We start from the raw sequence: 23,717 nt of genomic DNA, 5'->3' as shown, positions 1-23,717 counted from the left end.
TCTTATATTTTTATATTTTCATATTTATTTGTTTTCAATTATAAAATTTTAATTTTAGAATATAATCTTGATTAATGAAACTTGTCGTATCTTTCTATTTGTTTGTTTTTGAAGTATTTTTAGCAAATCACTTACCTTGAATAGAAAATCAAGAATCATCAAACGATTGAAAACTTGAAAGTAAAATATATATACATATTTAATATTATGTATGTACAAAATATATATACTCTGTATACTTATGTACGTAAATTCTATGTATTTATGTTTTCTTAAAGCAAATGATGAATTCTGTATCTACCTAAATTTGAATTACGACCAAAGTTTGTTTGACCGAGTTGTTCATTTGCCAATTTAAATTTTATAAAAGATTATCAACAAAGTGTGACAAATTTGTCGCAAACAAAATCCAAAAGTAAACCATTGCTTTTGCCAAAAAAAATAGTTTGAGAGCGGAACTGATATTGTTGTTTTTTTATTCGTTTTTATTCATTTGCGCATTTGATGATCTAATAATAAATTTAATTTGTATTCCAATGCATATGAATTAAGCAAGAATAATTTCCATAAGTCAGTTCTCAAAGTGACAGAGAAGTATGATGAAACAAATTTTTTATGCCAAGAAAATTGTAATTTCTGAGCTGTCACTTTTTAAATTAGTAACATTTACGTACAATGTGTTTGTATTTTTTCAAACGTACTATATAACACTTCCCTATGTAAAACGCGTTGTTCTAAGAGAATGATGTATGATGTACAAGACTAATTAAAAAAATAAAATGTATTTTATTTAGATACTAGCTTTTTTACGAACTTAGCAAAATAATACACATGTCTATGTCAAAAAAAGGGCTGTTCTGTCTTTAAATAACACTGAACCGTTTAGTTTTAATTCATGTATTATAATTTAACTTAATGTTGGCAACTTGACTGTCGAACCACAAGTGACATGATTAATCATATTTTTATAACATATACTTTACGTAACTTTTTTATGTAAATGAAAAGAGAATTCAATATATACTTCATTCATACTTAGTATTGCCACTATATAACATAGGCGCTAATATGTTAAATATGCTCTTAAAAATGGGAAATATGCACATATAATATGCATTTAAAATCATATATTTAACCTTGTAACTCCCTCTTTTCAATGAACACAAAAAAAATAAATATACAGCTTTTATAAAGAAAATCAGTTTTTTATTTTATCATTTAAAGGAACTAAAAAACAAGTAGGTACATTGAAAAATTAAAAATTCACAAAACATTAACAATAAATAAAAATTACATCAACGTAAGAAAAAGACATTACTTAAAATACATTTTTTTTAAATAACACAAAGAATAGAAAAATTGACATAAATCATGAAATTCTTCTTAAAGTTTTTAAAAATAAAGCTTTACGTCAAATGAATTAAGTGTTGCGTTCTTAAAGGCAGACATTTCATCGGTTGTAAAACTTCTCAAATAATTTTCGTAACTGCAGCTCAATGTAAATACCTTGCATATTATTATTCATTGTTGAAAACCCTTAATTTTTTACTATAACATTCTCAAGCTTCTTTTGTATGACTGGAGCAATAGATTTTTAACAGCAGTTGTTTTTTACAACAGCATCTTCAACTAAATCAATTTGATTTTTTAATGAGTGCCTTCCCTTAAGCTTTGTTAAGCTATCACAAGAAAAACTGCAGTTTGAGCTAAGGAATATTATTTGGCTTTTAAGTAAAAGCTGGTTCAATATCTCTTTTGCATTTTTAATTGCAACAGCATCAGAATCATCGAAATTATTAACCACTTCCTCAATTTTCCTAATAGTGCTTTGCGTAAAAGACAGCTGCTTGTAGCCAGGTTCCCCACCTGGTAACAATAGGCTGTGGTGGAAGAGATGTTGCCCTTAAAAATATTTGTTTTCCATTTTGCACCAATAAATCTGCATTTTTAAAATTACTTCGGATTTCCTCTACAATTCGATGCAGTGCATAAGCTAAACACGTAACATGTATCAACTTCGGATATAAGAGTTTTAACCCTCTAGCTGCCTTAACCATGTACGGTGCCACATCGGTTAAAAAGAGAAGAATTTGTTTGTATTTTCACCTAGTTCATTGATTTTAATGTTAATGGTCCGTTTGCAATTCTTTTAAACCGAAGTTTTCTTAATTTTATGTATTTTTTTTTAAAATATGAACGATCAATATGCATTATAGAAATATGCAAAAATATGCAAAATACTCATTTAATATCAAATATGCAAAAATATGCACTAACAATTGAATGCCATTTTAAAAGAAAATAATGATTAGTAAAGATAATAATTATAAAGTTTGTCAAAAAAAAATATGCATTTGCATGGAAATCCTAGCCCTACACATCTCCAAATTTTTCTTAAAAAGCGTTAGCGTATCGCGTTTTTCGGATTGCATTTTTTATTGGAGCCTTAAGCTTTTCTGCTTTTTCGTTGCATAACTTAGGAACCTGTTATATTTTAATTATGAATACTTCTTTTTCAGAAATTTGAATTGCTTTTCGTAAAGTTCTTAACATACCTGCTTATTGAATAATGGTCTCCTTTCAAAGATTTGCATTAAAAATAAAAAGCTGAAATTCAAACAATTGTATTATTTTACCAATATCGAACGAAAAATCTAATTGCATTGAAAAACAAAGACAGAAAAAATATGTTCACAGGTATGCAGATGGAATATGGGTCATTGTTTTTTAAACCGAAGACATTTTTGAAAATATCTGAAATTCGGGGCCAAAAGTGTAATAAAAATTGATTTTCAAAAACACTCAACAAACAATCTCCTTCTAAAAAATCATATCAATCCAGTCATATTTAATGAAAACTTCACGAAACTAAGTGTTCAAATATCTGCAAAAGCACCATACATTTTAAATTTAAGAACTATGTTTTATTTTACCTTAGTCTCATAGTTGCAACAGACGACTTGTTGGAGGAATTATAATGTTAGATTATAATACTGCGAAAAATTACTTTTTGAAAAAGCACTTTTTGAATTTTCCAGCAGAAAAAAAAACATTTATTTTGTTGACTATTGTAACGTTGTACCTTAAAATGCTCAAGTACCTACTTCAAAGCATTTACAACAATATTTTATTAAAAAACCAAACATTGTATCTTTTTTCTTGTTAAATGGATGTTTCAATGTAAATATTAAGAAACGTATCGAAATGCTGATGGAGCAATCGGCGTTTTCAGCAACGATGTTTTTGTTCAAAAAAGTCTTCCTGGAAATTGTAAATCTTTCCAATTTCATACATCAATCAAGTATTTACAATATTTCAATGCAGAACGCCTTTTAGAAAACAATATAAAAATAATTAATCAATCAAAAATCACCACGCCTATTTTATAACATACAAAACTTGCAACATTCACATTCTTCATTTTCGAATGTTATCGTCATCGCTATTTTGATTGAACAAAAACCAATTGAAACAAAAAATAATGCAATCCAGATAAACAATTAATAAACTAAAATGGCTACTTAAAGAAATTCTTCTTAATGAAGAATTCTAAATTGGTTGCAAAACCAATTTATTAAATGTTTTTGAAGATATATACATGTGCATAAGTACATAATGGAGCGGCTCTATCATTTGAATTGAACCAGATATTATTGCCTCGTTTGTAGATTCAATCAAAATTTCACTTAAATGCCAATGTAATTTCGAAATGCATGGTCTATATTCTAATAAGACCTATATGACACTATTCTGAGAAGAATATATAAATAATCAACATCAATTATGGGCGTCTGCCTTTATACAGTGGGATGAATTTATATTTAGTCAGGAAAATAACTTTTACATTTGGTACACTTTAACTGACTCATTTACAAGAATGTTTCTGCTTCAGCATTGGTTAAATGGAAATGGAACCGAAAGAAATAAGTCCCATTAATTATTAGATATCATTTCCAAGTCCTTAGATGACATTCCAAATGCAGATTATAAAGTATTGGAAATTATAATCGTATATATTTGTAAAAAACATATGTATTTCTGGAAAAAAAACTTGCCGAAAAAGATGACTCCTTGTTAAAAATTATTCAGGAGGCTTAATACAATTATTTGCAATAATCAACTCCTGTATGGCGATCTTCAACTTCTGCGTGGCAACCTTCAACTTCATGGATCAGACATAATCAATAATGCTCTTTTACCAATAGGAGAACTATCTAAAGAGGCTGCAGAGGTTACAAATAAAAACTTAAAACTGTTTCGTCGAGATCATACAAGAGAAATGTCATGAAAAGTTTGCAATACAAATCTTTACCGAACGTATCTCAAAGTCATGACGAGAAAGCTTAAAACTGATTGCAGATTCGAAATCAGGGAGCTCGAAACGTTTTGAGACCAATAATTTTTAGATTTTATCAAGTGAGTTAGTAATTATGGCCGCCTTTATTCGGGAGTGGAACCTTTGTGCATTGGTGTATTTTTTTTTAAAATTATGTACCTTCCGTCTCATGAAAATGGCAGTTAATGTTTTTCTTGAATATGAAGTGCCAATTTTAATACTGAAATAAGGTTTTACATTTCAACGTCTTATAATAATTGTATCTCCTTCCCACTTGATAGTTTAAATAAAAAGTCACACTTGAATTTTTATGAAAATAGTTCAAGGAACATTTTTTTTTAAATTTTCAAATCTATACTTAAAAACTGGAATTATGAAAAAAATTAAAGAAATAAGTACAGAAAGTAAACAAACATGCCTAATGTGCTTCCCTAATTGCAAGTGTTAATTTATTAAAATTTCATTCAATTCGTTATTGTTTGTTCCACTATGCGACGAATCGGCTGCAAAAGGTCAAAAAGTTATCTCCCCGGAATGCGTTTATTTTGAAAGAGCTTCTCTAATGCAGTTTAATTGGAAATTGGAGTACTTTCTGAGTGCAATATGGTGTTGCATCATGTTTTTTATTTTGTTTTTCTATTTCCCTGTAATTTTGTTGATTTTGTTGCTGTTGAATATATATTTTTACAAGGAAAATAGATAAACAAAAGAGCTATTTAATAAAATATAAGGTGTAGAGGTAGATAAATGTACTATCTTGGCATGAACTTCAGGGTTTCATTTTAACTTTAGAATGCTGTTCAACAAAATGTAGGTACATATAAATGCGCTTTTCCATTTAACTCACGTGCAGTCAGGCAGACGAAATTCCGGACATGTGCCAATATGAACAAAAATAAAAATCTTGAAATACGATCATGGTACTCAACATAATGAAACAAAGACATGTGCTAAGAATCTGACATAGTGTTGCTTTTGTAACAGCTGTGATAACGTATGAAATTTCATTTTTACGCCTGAATTAAAAGAAATTATCTTTGTTTCCTTAAAACCCTTACCATATATAAAATATCTATTTTTGATTGGTTATGATGATGATCTTGTAGTCTTACCTTGATTTTGTACAGCTTGGACTTCACAGTCGTAGCAAGGTGATGTTTGGAGTTTTGACCTAAAGGTATTTTTTATACCTTTGAATATTCCATCTATATTTTTAGAATAAGTTTTTGTCGTTTTTGTAGACAAATTGAGTTAGACAAGTTTTAATATATGTATACATACAATTAGACACACTTTTCAGGTCAAACTTCAACTGCCGATTATTATGTTTTGCTTTAAATAAATGCGGCCATCTTTTTTTTCTTTTACATTGAAACCTAGCCAACTTCACTTTAAAATCATAATAGTTACATAGGACACCGTTATTTTGTCATTAAAGTAAAGCAAAAAGCACAAAACCACAAAATAGATCGTGCACAAAATTAGAAACAAACATTATTTTGAGACTTTTAAGATTAAAAATTTATTTTTGGGCATTGTAAGTTACACTTTTGTATATAGTCTTTTCGACAATTGAATTTTAATTGCTTAGTTAGGTCATCAAAATGGGGAAAAACAAATCAAATGACGTGAAATTTTGAGCCATCATAAAGAAGGAAAATTTTATAGGGATATTTCTAACATTTTAAAATTGTGAAAGAAGATGGTATTTAATGCTGTTCAATGTTTCAAGAAAATAATGCAAAAGAAAAAATACCACGAAAGCCAACCTCTCATAGAGACGATGGACTAATTGTTGAGAGCAAAAAAAAACCTTTTACAACTGCGAGGGAAATTATGAGGGCAGTGTTTGGTGAAGCAGATAGTGGACCATCTGTATACACTGTCAAAAGAAGGTTGCGCGAAGCTGGACTCTTTGGCCGCATAGCAAGGAAGAAGCCTGACTGAATGTCACAGAAAGGCCCGTTTGGTTTGGATACCCATTGCTTTTACGCTTAGCGTTAATGTTCTTCCAAAAATGTTCACTTTTATATTTAATATTTGACTCAATAGAGAACAAATAAGCCTGATTTAAAAATGTATTAAGCGTATCGAATTCTTTTTGAATAAACAAATGCTTAGACTTCAAATTTGAATCATGGCATGATTACTCCTAGATTTGGCTTTTTTGTTTAGAACAAATCAACGTACAGATTCATTGACAATAGATACTAGAGTATCATTAGCGTTATCCAATTGGGTTTTAGATAAACGCGATTCTCAAGAAATAGATACAAAATACTCATTCATTGCATCAAAGTTGGCCTTGTTATAATTAGGTATAAAGATATTATTATTTTCATAAAAGTAAGTATAAAAACATAAGTTTCCTTCAAGTGCAATATGATGGACAGAGTTATTCACAATTCAGGTTTCAGAATAATGTTTTGAGTTTTGTAGCACATTTTTTGTACATCTATGTATATATTTCTTTTGCGTCTATTTCAAAAATAACTTTCAAAAAAGATGTCGTTTAAATATATTTTGATGTTCATACATTTTGCACATATAAACGACAAGCTACTTGCAAGAACATAACCTTATGCTAACAAGATTCCTATAGCCGTGTTTTTAGAAAGTGAAAAGAGAATCTATACCTATGCTCATCAGTTACACTTCATAGTAAATTTCATTCAGTAGCATTCAGTACTTGTATTAGATACAAGCTCGAACATCAACAACATAACACGAACGCGACGACATACATCGACGTCGAAGACAAGAACTTCAGAAGAATGTCTGCACAAACTATGTAGGTCAATTGAGCTGCGTGCTCACAAGCCACGACATAAAAATCGTTTAACATCTTCGACATCATACATCAGTGCAGCTTCCGTGTTGATCGCATAAATTTTCTCCCGTCTCTCTAAATGGCCCCATTAATGATGGTCCGCGTCCGATCTGCATATCGTCGCCGTCGTCGTCGTCATAGCCGCCTATAGAAGCTTTTGTGGATGCCGCATTGATGTATATCTTTATCCGATAATGTTGCATATACAAACAGCCCCAGTCGATATCCACACCATTTATAAGATGTAAATTTAAAGAAATCTATTTTGCACTTTCTTGGCATAGATGGTTAGAATAGGGCGGACCCAAATGATGAAAAATAGCTTCTATCGATGGTTCTGCAGAATAAAGTTGGCTCACTGAGCTGAACTTAAACCGCGAGCAATGCAATGACACAGCGTTATAGTCTGGTATTCCTATGTGGTGTTGTTAATAATAGGACAGGTTTCTTTTGTTGTTGTTTCGAGTGAAGCATGTTTTGATTTAAAAGCTTCTCTAATTGCAATAAATCAATTTAAATCGAAGTGGCAACTTATTTTAAAGGCTCACTAAACTTTTGGGTGGAACTATTTTAATATGTTTATGACTTTAAAAATCGTTAAAATAGCTTTTGAATGTATTTTAGTCGATGATTATGGTAAAATAAAACTATACCTCAAAGACTATTACGAAAAAAAAGAAAGAAGTGATCTTTAGTCGGTGATGTCAGATGGCACGCGAGGAATTCAACAAATGATTTGTTATTGAGTTAAGTTTAATTTATCTTATTTCTTTCTTCTCGCTTTGACAGAAATTCGCTTTTGACAAACATTCAGCTAAAAATAATTTCTGACATCACCCACATCATCATAAATTGTTAATTTATAAGAATACCACAACGGCGGCGCAGCGTGGCAAAGCAGTAATGTGATGTCCTGTGATCGGAATTTTTGCAAGCCAAAAATTAACTCGCAATACAGTGGGAGCTATATCTTAAACAGAAAATTAATTTTTCGATTTCATAGATAACCCTTGGAATGATAGTTAGACCGTAGGACTGTCATGTCAGAGGTCTTCGGCTTAATCTCGAGGTGGGGCATTTTAAGCTTATTTCACGGATACTGCCTCCAAGAGTAATTCTTTTCATGAAAAGTGCTTCCCCTAGTAAGCCGTATCGTACTATCGAATTCGACTTAAAGCAGTAGGCCCCCTTTATTCCTGACAACATTACTGGCCAACAGGAATGTTTGAGCGTTGTAAGTTCCTAGGCCGACGTTTTCAAAGGACTTTTTCAACCCATAATTTATTTTTGTAAATAATTTTCTCCAACATGTTTCGAATTTTGTAAATTATTATTTCTTGTTTGAAAGTTAATACTTTAAAAATCTTAATCTTAAAATTGTGGACAAATTCATATAATACCAGTGTTTTTTTGGCATTTTATAAATAGTATAGTGGAAAACTCCCAAGAAAACGCATCGGCAGAAGCCAGATTTTTGTATTTACAAATTGGTACAACTGAAAGAATATCTGTCAGAATAATAATAAAAAAACACAAATATAAGAAAGTTTTGTGAAAATCAAATGTTAAAATTTACTTGGACATTTTAATTAATAAAATGGACAATTTTCAAGAAGAAATGTTAAGAAAACATGTGGAAATTAAAATTCTATAAAAAAAAGTTCATATAACATTTGCTTCAAGGAGGGGGTTTGTTCGTACACTACTACATTAACATGTGGTGTTGAAGCGAGCTTGAAGCTCAATTCTTTATATACCTGAATCGAGTTGAAATGAGCTTGATTCGACTCGATTCCGGCCGGTAATCGGAGTCGAGTCGAAATTTGTGAAGAAAAATCTCTGTGGAGAAGTTGGTTTTACAGATAATGTATTATGGTCTATTTATTTGCATGTTTTTGTTAAAAAAAATTAAGTTTTGTTTTAATACAATTTAAAAATAAATTGCACACGGAGTAGGTAATATATTTTTATATGGTGCTGAACTATTCAGTTCTTCATTGTTTAACACAAATCAAACTATCTCACTTGCACTTCATAAGAAACACCGAAACACCATTTGAATTTTAGAAAGTGCTGTCAAACTCAATCATTTTTTAAATCTTCTTATGCGGTGGAAACACCATTAATATTTATTTAATCTAAACTGAGATAAACCTTTGGTGGAAACATAGAAAACCTTAATTACCTTTTCTATTGTTTTCTCTTGCAAAATAAACCCAGTTAGTCTATTTTCACTAACAAAATTAAATAAAATCAACAGTAATAGATTGATTTTTTTCCCAAATGGAAAACACATGATTCCAAATGCACAACTACTCAACGAACACAGCCATCGAGATACAAATTCAATATCAATGGTACCAATATTTGAGAAAGAAATCACATAAAATCCATTCGAGACTCGTATAAATGTAAAAAACCCATCCGTAGTAAGATTCTACTTTAACTTTTATCGGTAGTATCCATACTGCGGATATTATTTTTGTTATTCGCGTAAAATCCTACTTTACTATTGGTAGATTTTCCAACAAAACGCGGGTAATGATTAAGGAGAACAGTGAAATATTGGAGCACATTTTTTCTCAATTCAAGCCCTCACTTGCGCCACTATACGACTGTTCGTCGTTCGAGAAAAAGACATTTTCCCCCTTGAAATATCAATGTTCTCATTTGTTATAAAGAAAGTGAGGCTACACAGACTGTTACTACTCGTATGCAGGACAACTCTTTGTTAAGGTCGCCAATTTATCAGCTTCTGGGCATGTGGAGAATGTCTGGTTGTTCAAGTATTGTTATTGTTGTTTTATTATAAGTGGAGCACCAGAAAAAAATTAATTGTATGCAAATTTGCTGCGGGCTGTGAGTGATTTATTAACTTAAACAAGTATGTAGATATTAGAGCGCAAAAAAAAATAAATAAAAATTCAAAAACCTTTTTAAAAAAACCATATTCGCAAAATCAAATGTACAAACTTGTCTAGTAGCTGCCATTGCTAATGAAAACTAAGGGAAGATGTGCCAATGAATTCTTTGGAATTTCACCCCTGTGACTGTGAGGTATTTTTGGGAAAAGTATATTTTTTTTTAAAGTTATACGAGTATATTCTTACTACATTATATATTTCGATATGAAATGTGGATATTCAAACAGTAATGATTTCGCTTGATGGTACACACAAATTCTTTCTGGTCCGTCTTCACTGTCGCTAGGAGAACCAGAAGAGACTTTTTTAATCGATATGTAATAAGGAATTGAAGCTCTATTGAAATTTTAAAGGAATTTCTCAAAATTTGAATCTATATACAACGATACTTAACAAGCAATTTTATTGCTATCTCCAAACATTTTATTAAAGTTAAAAATTAAAATTGGAATCATTTGAAACTTTGATAATTAAAAATGGTGGATTAGGTTCGTTTTTAAATTGTTTTAGGAGCGTTCAGTTGATTCTTTTTTGGAAAATAGAAAAATAAAACCATGAAGATGATTAATGTCGGATATAAAACAAATTAAACATATATTTTATCGGGAATTTAGTTTCTCGAAAAACATTGGCTCCCATTTCAAAAGGAAAAATTTTGGGCGGTTTAAACATGAAAACATTATATAGTGCTGCTGGCAGCCAGTTAAGCTTAGTTTTAAATTGCAAAAAGGGGAACCTTAATTTTTTTACTTAAGGTGGCGCTACAGTCCGGGGCGGACCTGGGCCTCAACCAACATGCGTCTCCCGCCAGCTCGGTCCTTAGCTAGCTGTCTCCAGTTTCGCACTCCAAGTTGGTTGAGGTCCTCTCCCACCTGGGTGCGCCACCTGAGTCGCGGTCTTCCTCTACTGCTCCGCCCGTCCCTCGGGATTGGATTCGAAGACCTTCCGGGCTGGAGCGTTGATGTCCATCCGCTCTACATGACCTAGCCATCTAAGCCGTTGGACTTTAATTCTGCTAACTAGGTCAGTGTCGCTGTACAGCCCGTACAGTTCGTCGTTATATCTTCTCCTCCATTCTCCATCTATGCGTACGGGACCAAAAATCACCCGAATAATTTTTCTCTCAAAGCATCCTAAGACGCTCTCATCTTTCTTTGACAGGGCCCAGGCCACAGCGCCATAAATGAGAACCGGGATGATGAGTGTCTTATAGATGGTGATTTTAGATGCTCGAGAGACAACTTTACTTCTCAATTGCCTTCTAAGTCCAAAGAAGCAGCGATTTGCAAGAGTTATTCTTCGTTTGATTTCAGCGCTGGTGTCGTTGTCTGTATTGATAGCAGTGCCTAGCTGGACAAAATCCTTAACTACCTCAAAGTTATAGCTGTCCATGGTGACGTTTTGTCCAAGACGTCGTCGTTCAGTATCCTTTTTTGATGACAGCATATACTTGGTCTTGCCCTCATTGGCCACTAAACCTATCTTCTTCGCTTCCGTCGCAATGCTCAAAAACGCTCCACTGACATCACGCTTTGATCTTCCAATTATGTCAATATCATCTGCGTATCCGAGTAATTGGATGGACCTTCGGAAGATTGTGCCTCTAGTGTGGACAGTTGAGTTTTGCACAATTCTTTCCAGAACGATGTTGAAGAAGTCGCATGACAGTGCATCGCCTTGTCTTGACATCAAATGCATCGGTAAGATCTTTTCCGACCTTGATAGAGCAGCGTGCATTCTCCATCGTCATTATGCACAAACGGATAAGTATGACAGGGATGCCAAAACTAGACATTGCTCTGTAGAGCTGTCATATGCGGCTTTAAAATCGATAAAGAGATGGTGGGTATCGATTTGAAGCTCCTGGGTTTTTTCTAAGATCTGCCATAGTGTGAACCTTAATTTGCAACAGTAAAATCCTTCAGTAAAATTTTTGTTTTTAGTTTTTAAACATGTTCAGATTTATTTCTAGCAAAAGATTGATGCAATAAGATGCAATTTTACTGAACAGCTGTCTGCCAAAAGCAACACGAAAAGAAAGGTTTAAAATGTTATTTCCTTTATAGTATATTGCTAAATATTAAGCAAATTGCTTACTAGTAAATTGTCAAACCCTTTAGCAATTAAAATTAGGTGGCGCAACAGTCCGTTCGAGAACTAGGGCCTAGTGACTGACAACTCTCAACCATTCCTGGGTGCGAGTACTGTAATCAGGGATGGAACGGACCTACAGTTTTAAGCCGAATCCGAACGGCAAATTTGAGAAAGCATTTTTTATGACAAGAATTACTCTTGGAGAATTTGTCAATTCCTTGCATGAGGCAGTACCCGTGAAAAAACTTCCGGTGGCACAGGCAGGGTCGAACCCAAGAAATCTCGCATGACAGTACTTTAGGTACTTTAGCAATAGGTGTTTAAAATTTTGAGCCATTGTTTTTTCGTTGTGAGGTGTGTTTAATGGTTTAGTGCTTGGACTAGTTTAGAAAATATCTAACGGTTGGTTGGACAAAGTCGTAATCTTAAGCCGAAATGTTCTGCAACATATCAAATCTTTCATTTTTAAAGCATGCATTCCCAAGTGAATTATTTCTCTGTTTTAATAATACTCAGTGCAGTTAGCTTAACGGCAATGTGCTATTTATTACATTACATGTATTCCGATAACCTAAATAACGTTTGCCTATTATGCATGTTTGCTAATGCTGTCCTTACACTTCCATTGTTGAACGTTGCAATATGCTACTCATCTCGAAAAATTAATCCTAATTTATTTTTTAAATATAAAACGTAATTAAAAATGCAGAGCACACATTAAATTGCACAAACGACAACGACATCTTTGGCGACTTCAGTATTCAAAGAATTCCGAGCACGTCGTAGCCACTAATTGTGCTACAATATAGTCGCTCCGGAAACGAGACGGTAGTGCTTGGGCTAGTGATACTGGCTATATAATGTTGGCGGTGGTGGTGGCGGTGATGACTAAGTTATTTTCTCATTGCGCTGCGCTGTGCTGGCTGGTCACTTGTTGTTTAAATCCATGAAGGAATAGTATAGGTATAGACAGAGTTTCTCCTTCAAGAATGACGCATCGCAATTTGTAGATACTTAATTAGTATTATCAATTGTGGGCGTTTGAAATATTTCACCACCAGTTCCTGCCCTAGCTCTCGCTGACTTTACTTTAGATAAAACCCTTTGTGTTTCTATAAATGATGAGGAGGCCATCTGTATCTATGTTCATTGTTTTCTTTTATGTAGCATATCCCACAGAACTACAGAAATTTCTAAGTAAAATGAGAATACAACATTTTACTAAATTACCTAAGAATGAATGAATGAACCCAATCCAAGTTCTTTTCTTCTTATTTTTGCATTACTCATGTATCTTATGTTAAGCGAAGACACTTTCACATTTCTATTTGGTACAACTAGGTATAGTAGGTACCTAGGTACATAAAAAACATATGTATGTTCAAAATAATGAAACGGCCCTAAGCTTCAGCGTCAGCCATGCAATCTTGTTCTGGCTACGAGTTTATTGCAATGCACTAGACGTCAGCCCCGATTCATGTCCCCATTTCTAAAAAGGGAATTTACGTGTGCGTAGACTGAGTTGATTCGGAAAGATGTTGAATGTTTTTGGGGTGAGGGTACCTTTTCTTGCATTTTATGTCATGAGGGAGATATTTTTAGATTTAACATATTGGACATGAAAATTATTTTTTTTTTATTTTTCATTTCTGTGAATCAAATAAAACTTAAATCGTGTAAGAAAATTAATTTTGTATGTTTAAATGATTTTTAAAGTTCAACTTAAATTGTTAGTTTGGAAGTAATTGTTTATTTAATTTAAATTAAAGTTGATAAAATAAGAATTGGCTTTATTTTAAATGCAAGATGTTGCATACTTGGTTAAAGGCGTTTCTGTTAAGAAATCAAAACCTTTTACCCCACTTTTACAATTGCAGCCAAATTAATAAACGTGGAATAACGAAGAGTTATTTTTATCCCATAGACTAAGTTCAAAATGTTATAAATAAAACAAAAGTAATACTAAGTGACGTTTACTAAGTTAAACCACCGAAGAAGGTCGAGTTTTAAAACCAATTCGAATTATTGGAAAATCATCAACCAACAAAAAAAGAAAAATATACAAAACCAAGGATGATCCAGCGCATGTACTTAGCGAGGACGATTTCAGGAAGAAATATAGGTTTTCCGAGGAAAATTTGAGGAACATTATTGCGGTTGTTAACAATGACCCAAATAGGGACACAAGAGTTGGACAGAAAACAGACGCAACACAAACAATTGAAAAATTATAACATTTTTACAGAAACAGATTATCGCAATTTGTTGTCAAAAACCATAGGAAAAAAAAAAACAAGTCTGCGGAACTTGGCGGAAATTTCAAGCTATTTCAAACTCTTGTTCCCTTGTTTGGTAAACTCACGGAATAAAGGTGGAATAATCGTTTTTTAATAATTTGGCCATTAAGAGAGCATCTCAGGTGTTCATTTCTGTTAGATTTGAGTTGTAGGTAATTTTGAAAGCAGCCCCATTTTCATTTTCGTCTTACAACATTACATTACATTCTACTCAGCCAGCACATAAATATACAGAGCAGAGAACACAGCACCTTAAGAGAAGGACAGAAAAGGAAGAACAAAAGACAGAAAGAACACATGACAACTGCACGCGGTAGGTTTCGAGACGGTCCTCCATCTATCTACTAACCACGCTCACTGATGGTTGATTTCGGTGATCGATGGGAACCGAAGCTTTATCAGTGACCAGGCCGTTGCTTTCATTTTGGCTATAATCTTGCACATTTTAGGACAACTGGTGTAAAAAAAATTGTTTCTAACATTCCCGGTATTATTTCGTTAAAAATTATCTTAATGTTACCTTCTAGTGACCGATAGATACTAGTTTATGGAAATACAGACCCACAAAAAGATCACAAAAAATAATGGCAATACCAATCAACTCCAATCAGCTCATTTCTTTACTAACTTACTTATGAATTAATAAAAATATAATAAGGTAGTAAGAAGATTATAAATTTTTAAGCTCGTTTTGACTAAAAAATTATTTAATTACTAAAGAAAGTACTTTTCAAACTTCCGAAAATCATAAAATGATCACTAACTTGCTCACTAACTGACGAGGAACTTAATCTTTCCTAATTCATAAGTCAATAACTAGCTTGATAATTATAGTCAGACTTCAGTCTAAATTACTTTGCATGATATGAGTGTCATAAATACAAAAATCACGAATCACTTGCCTGTACCATAAGCCTTGCATGTTAACAGGTCACAAATCATGGATATTTTCGGGATATGAGGGACAATGGATTCTCGAGATTTTCATGACAATTATAATGCTAATGTTTACACACCTGTGAAGCCTGAAATAAGCTTCATGACTGAAGATGATTCGACGATAAATTAACTTTATAGGTTTGACGAACGGAATGTGCATTTTTGAAAAATATGTAACTTCCCATGAATTGTAAAAGTTGTTTTCGCGTAAGTTTTTTCGAATTAGTTGAAGACATCTTGTTTGGCATCAATCCCTAACAAGACTGCTCTTATTTTTTCCTCAAATATATGTTATCGTTGATCAATAATTCATAATCCGCGATAAAACATCTTCGAACAAATATGCACGTGAAGTTGAAAGAAATTCAAATATTTTCGTTTTTCTTTTGTAAATACTGAATATCAATCACCAATTCTTATAAAGTTTATGATCCATCAAGTTGTTGACATCAGAGCAAATTTGTATTCCCATTCCAATATAGCAGCAAGATAAGATAAAGTATGAAGTCATATTTTTTATGAGTATTTGTGCTTAATTCTGATGAATGGAAACAGAGACCATGACAGAGATATGAAATATAACTGACAAGATTGCGAGGCCAATGATTTTGCAATTGCGTTTTAGTTTAAAGTGGTTGTTATTATATCAAAACACCATTAAAACCACGCAATAGAGGTTGATAGTTTAGTTTAGAAATTAAATTTATATCAGATCTTCATAAAAATAATTGCGGCGAAATAAAACAAAAACACAGTAATAAAAGAATGCAAAAGAAATATTATGTGTGTATTATCCATTGAAGGTAAATAGTTGACGTTAATCGTAAGTTCAACAAAAAATTGCCAGAATAAAACTATAAAAGCTTAGAAAATAATGATTTCCAGAAGAATTTCAGGATCAACAACTCTAAAAACAGAGAAACAGAAAAGACATCACAAGATTCTCTTATTTGACACTTTTATTATGCTAGAAATGTCAAAAAATTGGTTCCAAACGTAGCCTGATTATTGGATTCTGCTGAGAATACTAAAGTACTTCAATTTAAATTCAAAACAACTCATTAATTTTTCAGGTGTCATAAATATCAAACTTTGAACTTAATTTTACTAGCCTTTACCTTTTGTGAGGGTAATTTATTTGAGTATCTAACAAATAAAACTCCCACGCTAAAAACTTATTATCAGTTGTATTTTTATGGCAGTCGTTATTCGTGTTTGAATTTAACAAAGAATATTTTTATACAAATTTAAAGCGTAGCTTTCAGTTAAATAAAAGAATATGGTCAACTGATATTTTGACACAAGTAGAATTTACTTGATTTTAGAGACGATGGGCACGTTGTGACGACATAAAGAACTGAAAAGTAAGAGTCTAGGATCTTATTGGCCAGTTGCCAAAATATTGCCTTAATTGGAAAGTTGACTGAAAATTTTGTCAAAAATAATTTCCCCAACTATCAAGTCAAGTTTACTTATGTCAAATTGACAGTTGGTCAGGTTTTTCCATTTAGCTGAAAGCTGAACTTTAGAATTCTATGATTTATTTATTTTCTAAACAACTCCATTTAATCTTTTGTGTAAAATGGAAACAAGTATTTTGTCTTTCTTTGTCTCCTTCGCCTGTAAAATGTGATTGTTATTAAATTGATACAAGCTCAAGTTGTTTCCATAAATTGTGTTTTGAGATATAAAATTGCAATGTTTAACGTTGACAGCTAGCGAGCGGAAACAAGGTTGAAAATTTCTATAGAATCATCAACTAGGAGGAAATAGGAAAATAACAAGTTGGCACGTAAGCACCAGATGCATAGGTCAATTTGCATTCAAATCCACATCCCTTCTAAAAATAGAGATAAATATATATTCAGCCAGATGCTGTGGTATATATAAAGGGTGGTTCAATTTTAAGGCCCGATGTTGATTTTGAATTAAAAACTTATGGACATACACATTTTCTTTCAATTTATCCCTATAAAAAAGTCCAACGGTGTCAAGTGGCACTGTCCTATTAAAACCAAATATCGTCCATATCCATATCTTCCAATTCGGGCCATACAAAGTTCAAGATGAAATCCCACGATATCGTAACCATTCAAAGTAACTGCATGACCTGCATCACTTTGATGAAAATATGGCCCTATGATGGCGCCAGCTAATAAACCGCACAAAACAGTCACTATTTGTGGGTGCATTGGTTTTATGACCCGTGGCATGATGGTTAGTGCGTTGGACTGTTATTCCAGAGGTCTTGGGTTCGATCTATGCCTCTGGTTCTGGTTCACACGTACAGCCTCTTGCGAGGAATTGACAAATTCTCCAAGAGTAACTCTTGTCATGAAAAAGTGCTTTCTCAAATTAGACGTTCGGATTCGGCATATAAACTGTAGGTCCCTGGAATGGTTGAGAGTTGTAAGTCACTAGGCCCTAGTTCTCAACGGACTGTTGCCCCACCCAATTTAGTTTATATTGTTTTTTGACAATCACTCTTAGATTGTCATTCACTCAAATGCAGCAGTTAAGCTAATTGACGAATCCACTGAGGTGAAAATGTGTTTCATCACTAAAGATGATTTTCTTCAAAAATTGATTATCCACTGTTGCCATTTCTTGCCACCATTCTGACCATTGACAACGCTTGACATGGTCAAGAAGCTTTAGTTCTTGAGTCAATTCCACCTTGTAAACGTGTAAACGCAACTCTGTATGCATAATTTTCATCCACGACGAGTCTGAGAGATGTTGTTGGGGACGACGAACACACTATCTTTTACAGTTGCAATATTTTGTAGAGTATGAGCTGTACGAGAATGGTGTTTTCACATTTAAAACAGATGCTCAATTTCCGATTGTACGCACATTTGAGCGATTAAATTGACCGAAAAATTAACGAAATGAACAATATGGATTTTTATTTGAACGCCTATTTTCATAACATACCTGAATAACTTTAACGCGTCGCTTGATTTTGTATTACTCCATGCTTCAAATTAAGTTAGTCTGAAATTGATAAATGTCAAATAAATACAGAAAACGACTTGACGTTCAGGTGTGGTCCACACCATTGGCGATTGAAATTTAACCACCCTTTATATATGAACATACACACAAACTGTTACTGTCAATACAACTTCCAGAATGAAGAAGAAAAAGTAATTAGCAAAGTCTATTTATGGAATTCAATTTGAAAGGATTTTTGTTTTGTATTCGACTAAAAAATTCAAGTTATCGGAATATGAACGAACACTGCTTTCGCGATTTTCATTAATTACTGATGGACTTAAGTGGAATAAAACTCTGCTTCTTTAAGTTATTGTAGGTTACTTATTATAAACTAAATGGACTTCCGAATGCCCAAATACGAAGTAAATCAGGCAATTTTCATTGGAGCACGGTTAAACTCTTTATGAGCATAAATTTTGCATCGCGCATGCAAATTATGATTACTTTAGTATGGAATCGGAGACAGGCGGAGGCACCCATTCGACTGGTCGACGACAATGCTGTTTTGTTTAAACATTTTGTATTCTTTCAAAACCTCATGCCGAGAATAACATTTCTCTGAGTTCCTTCGCTTGAAAATAATAAATGTTATTAGGCGCCATTGGAATTGAGGACGTGTATTCAGTACATAGTACAGTTTAATTGTTGCACTTGCGTGATGTACATATGTATATTTGGATGTATTTTATGTTTTATAAATTGAATGACTTTAAACACCCAGGCAGTTGTCACGTGAAAACACTCAAGTTTGTCGGAAATAATAGTTTGCTGTCTGAAAATTGCAAAATAACGTTTGCCTATTTTCTTTTTATTGTAATTTGTTTGCATTGTGAATATTAAATAGACCAGAAATAGTACTCGTATTTCTATACGATTCCTTTATTGCAGCTGAGTAAACAAAACTTGTGCTGTACTTTTTGTCGGATTTAAAATAGAAAATTAAGACTAGAGAAATACGTTATTCGGTTTTAAATATGTACATTTATAGAGCATCAAGAGCTCTGTTTAAACAACAAGTCAATAAACAATAAAATTAACAACAAAAACACATTAACGTAAAATGGCATAAAATAATTTGAATTCAAATAAGAGCTCAAAATATTCGTATGAAAAACTTAAATAGCAAAGCCATTTCATTACTTTAGTTATTTTTTTATATTTACTTCTGTTTATTAAAAATGAATTGTTATTTAATTGAAAATTTCGTTTTTTTTACAGAAAATCCAAAGGATTGGTCAGATCACGCGCTATGGTGGCCGATGAAAAATATTTGGCTAACCAGAACTCGTTCTACATTGGATCAGGTTGGCGTACATGCAGACTGTTTGTTGCATTTCACACCCATGCACAAAACCTTGAGAGTACAGGTAAGTTTCGTCTCATTGCGCAAGGAGAATATCGTTAAACTAAAGTGTGGTACTTTGCTCCCACGAACTTTTAACGAAAAGTCAAGAAAAAGGACATTGTAGGAATTTTGTGTTTGTTGATATTTTCTTACTTTTTGTTTATATAAAGCATTACACTATAGTACCCTTGACATGATGGTAAGTGGGTAGGACTGTAAAGGGAGAGGTCTTTGGTCAATCTCTGCTCTGCCACCTAAAGTTTTTTTCCACAGGTATTGCCTCTTGGGAATTGACAAATCCTATAAGAGTAAGTCTTGTCATGAAAAGTGATTTCTCAAATTATCAGTTCAAATTCGGCATACAAATTGTAGGTCCCCTGTATTCCTGACAACAGAACTCGCACAGAAAATTGAGAATTGTAGATCACTTGTACTGCCCGTTCTGCACGCACTGTTCCGCCAATTAATTCAGTTTTGTTTGAATTTAGGGTGATAGAACTAAATAGTAGACAGATTGATCGAGAAAAATGTATAATATCATTGAATAACTTGGATCTTCTTTCAGATAATACACCTAAAGTAGATATTGGCTCAATACACTTAGAATTATCTGATGTATTAAATGGTTTTTAGAATCTTAAACCCAATCACATTCCTGGTGGCGATGGCATTCCTGCCCTTGTCTTAAAAAAATGCTCTAGTTCTGTATGCTTTGATTCTGTATGCTACAACATACTGCTTCGTAAGCTTAATAACTTTGGGATTCACTTTAATCTCCTTCAGTGGATTTCAACTTTTTTTACTGATAGGGTACAAAAAGTATAACTTATCAATCAAACCTCCAGATCTATTAAATTTACCTCAGGAGTTCCCCAGGGCAGTCATCTATGCCCACTTTTATTTATAATCTTTATCGATGATCTTTGCAAGAACATAAAGTTCAGCCAATGTCTCATATATGCTGATGATCTTAAATTATTTTTAAAAGTGAATTCCATTTATGATTGCTTTCATATCCAAATAGACCTCCATCATTTATCAAACTGGTGTTTGGTTAACTATCTTAATCTTAATGTCAAGAAATGCTTTGCTATCTCTGTCTCTAGGAAACTCTAAACTTATGAGTTTGCGTATTCCCTTGATCGTATCCCTCTTCAGAGAACTGCTACAGTAAAGGATTTGGGTGTCTCCTTTGATTCCAAGTTTCCATTTGTTCCACACATGGATGCTATTGTCGTTAAAGCCAACTCTATTATTTGTTTCATTCAAAATATGTGTTTTGTAAAATGCGCTGGAATATTTGTCCAGATTCTTAAGCTCGACGTAATCTTCTGGTTCTGAAATCTCTCAAATCTCGAAGAACTATTCATGATTATAATATTCGTGCGAGATATTGTATGTTTCCATATAAAGTGACCCAACCTTCTATCGTTAATTTGTATTTATTCCCCGATTAGACCATTGAGAGAAAGATACCTTCTTTGTCAACCTTAACGTAGGACAATTGATGGAATGAATGAACCAGTTTCAAGGTCAATTAGGGATTTCAACAAAGTAATTTGTTATATTGACAGAACATGGCTAAGAAACAAATTCAAAAATGATTTTTATTATCTATTTTTAAGAAATTAATCATAAATTGTAAATATTTATGTTTTGTATATATACATATCTATTACCTATGTATTTATTCTTTTTTGCATCTTAATAATAAATAAATGAATACCACCGCAATATTTTAAACCATTTCATATTTCAACGCCACGTTCATACAAATTATAGTTTGACCCGTGCTATTATCTTAGCATAGTCCCAACTATTTTTATGATCTGAATCTTAAATCAGCTTGTAGTCGTTCATTTAGATCGAAGAAAGTGTTCTGACTTAGATAAGAATTGAAGTTCATGACAATATTTTGTAAACCTTATTCTCAAGGCATCAAGTTCCTTATGTGATCTAAACCATCTGATGCTGAAATTGTATTCTGTTTTCATTTTTAAAGATGTTATTGAACAGGTTTGGACTATAAAAGGGACTTCATTTGCAGTTAACTGGAATTAATTAAAAATATTTAGACCAAGGCAACTAGTTGCGTATTATTATTTTAAAACTGAGAGTCTTAATTCGCTAACTCTATTTCTTACTCCAAGACACGAAGAGTACTATTTCGTTATTATTCTTTTATTTTATATGAAGTCCACAAAAAATCCATTTCTTATATTAAAAAAAATTATTTCTTCCATACCTTTAACTTATATCACTAAGAGAATTAGAAAATATTCCTTAGCCTTCAACATTAGCTCAAAAGCCAAAAACGATGTGCTAAATTGAAGTTACGACAATCATCAACAAACGGGAAAGCAACTTTCTCATGAGAACTGAAATTTTTCTCAGAAATTTGTAAGAACAAATAGTTTAAGAAAGGTTTCTACAGATGAAAAATAACTCCATTTTCCATGTCAGCAGTTCAGCATGAGAAAAACATTATGAACGCAAACTAAAGTTAAATACGTTTTTTGTGTAAAAAAAAATTGGAACTTGAACTTAAAAATTATCATTTTGGTTTGTTTTGGCAATTTTTTCTTTTTCTCATCGGAAAATACTCAACACGATACGAACTCTTTCCCTATAATTGTATTGGAACAAAAATTTGTTTTGTTTTTCGAAGCACTTAATTACGATGTGATGAGTAAAACCCAGAATGGTATGTACATTATGTGTATTAATTTATTTATGTACCTACAAAATGAACTATATCAGTCTTCTACCTTTATCTTCTCAGACTTTAAGTCTCGAGATATACAAATGCCAAAAGAATAACATTTCTCCCGGATCGCTCCAACTCAATGAATCACTTAATATTTCTACAATCGAAGAGAAGAAGTATAAAGAAAAATAAATAAAAGTTATTTATCTTTAAGTGCACTTACCTTCCCATCCGTGTAGCATGTCCGTCTTTCTCGACCGTAAACCAGCATTGTTTATAATATAGTCCCTGCTGCTTCGGTTTCGAAGTATACGAGACGAGTTGCGAGTAAAGCAGCCACGATAATATCCCGCTGGATAACTCGATTAAGAAATAAAAATGGGAGAAAAAGAAATGCCGCGCCTTAAATCGAGATCTGTGTGCCTGTGTCCATTGGGTCATCCGTGCAGTGTAACGATCATGATTTCAACCACGATCAATTCTGCAGAAGTTTAGGCACACAAAAGACATTTCTTCGAATGTCTTATGTTATGATCGAGTGCATTGTTTTTTTTATTTGAGACAAAGGAACGTGATATTGTGAACTCAAATCTAAGACTTGGCCATTTTTATTTAGGAACTAAATTTTATTCAATAGTAGTAGTTTTTGGGATTAGTTTTTGTTTATTTATTATTGTTGAAGCAATCTTAAAGCCTTGTACACAATTCACTTTAAATTTTGATTCCAGGATTTTAAATATATCAGAACTGTATGCGTTGCTCACTTACGGCAAGTTCAGACAACATAAGTGACAAAAACCCCTTTTTCAGAAAACAATGGAATTGTGCAAAAAATAAATAAATTACAAAGTTATGAAGTTTAGCTTTCACTTAAATGGCCATTACCATTCATTTTGAAACAAAGAATTTATGTATACTTTATTAGATAGTTGACTGGAAAGTTCCAATATATAATAAAGCTAAACAGATACTAAAAACTTCCCTTACCTTCAGGACCCTTATGTAGTGTCCGATCGAAGGTCGATATTCAGCCGAAGCCTAAGCCGAATTGTTAAGCTGGAATCAAATCTTCAGCCTAAGCCGAAGCATAAGGTTGAAAAAGTCAAGAATTCTCTTTTCCAATTGGATATAAATATTGTTTTTGTCAAAATTTATTGCATAAAAACACAGCGAAAAAAAGATTGCAGTCTTCTCTTCCGGCGCCAAGTACGATGCTCGATATAATAAACAGATTCTTTGGCTTCG

General features: G+C 32.7%; 1 protein-coding gene across 1 annotated transcript in view; it reads left to right on the top strand.

Annotated features, from left to right (window-relative positions):
* The window catches only part of LOC129953838 (unc-112-related protein), an 80,419-nt gene that overhangs the window by 48,572 nt on the left and 8,130 nt on the right, over positions 1–23,717 (top strand). Inside the window, exon 2 of the mRNA XM_056067331.1 lies at positions 19,639–19,787. Coding sequence (XP_055923306.1) covers positions 19,639–19,787 — 149 coding nt within the window. The remainder of the gene's footprint in view (positions 1–19,638; positions 19,788–23,717) is intronic.

The sequence above is a fragment of the Eupeodes corollae genome, chromosome 1, assembly GCF_945859685.1.
Source record: "Eupeodes corollae chromosome 1, idEupCoro1.1, whole genome shotgun sequence".
Classification (NCBI taxonomy): Eukaryota; Metazoa; Arthropoda; class Insecta; order Diptera; family Syrphidae; genus Eupeodes; species Eupeodes corollae.
This window is presented reverse-complemented; position numbering and strand designations above follow the sequence as displayed.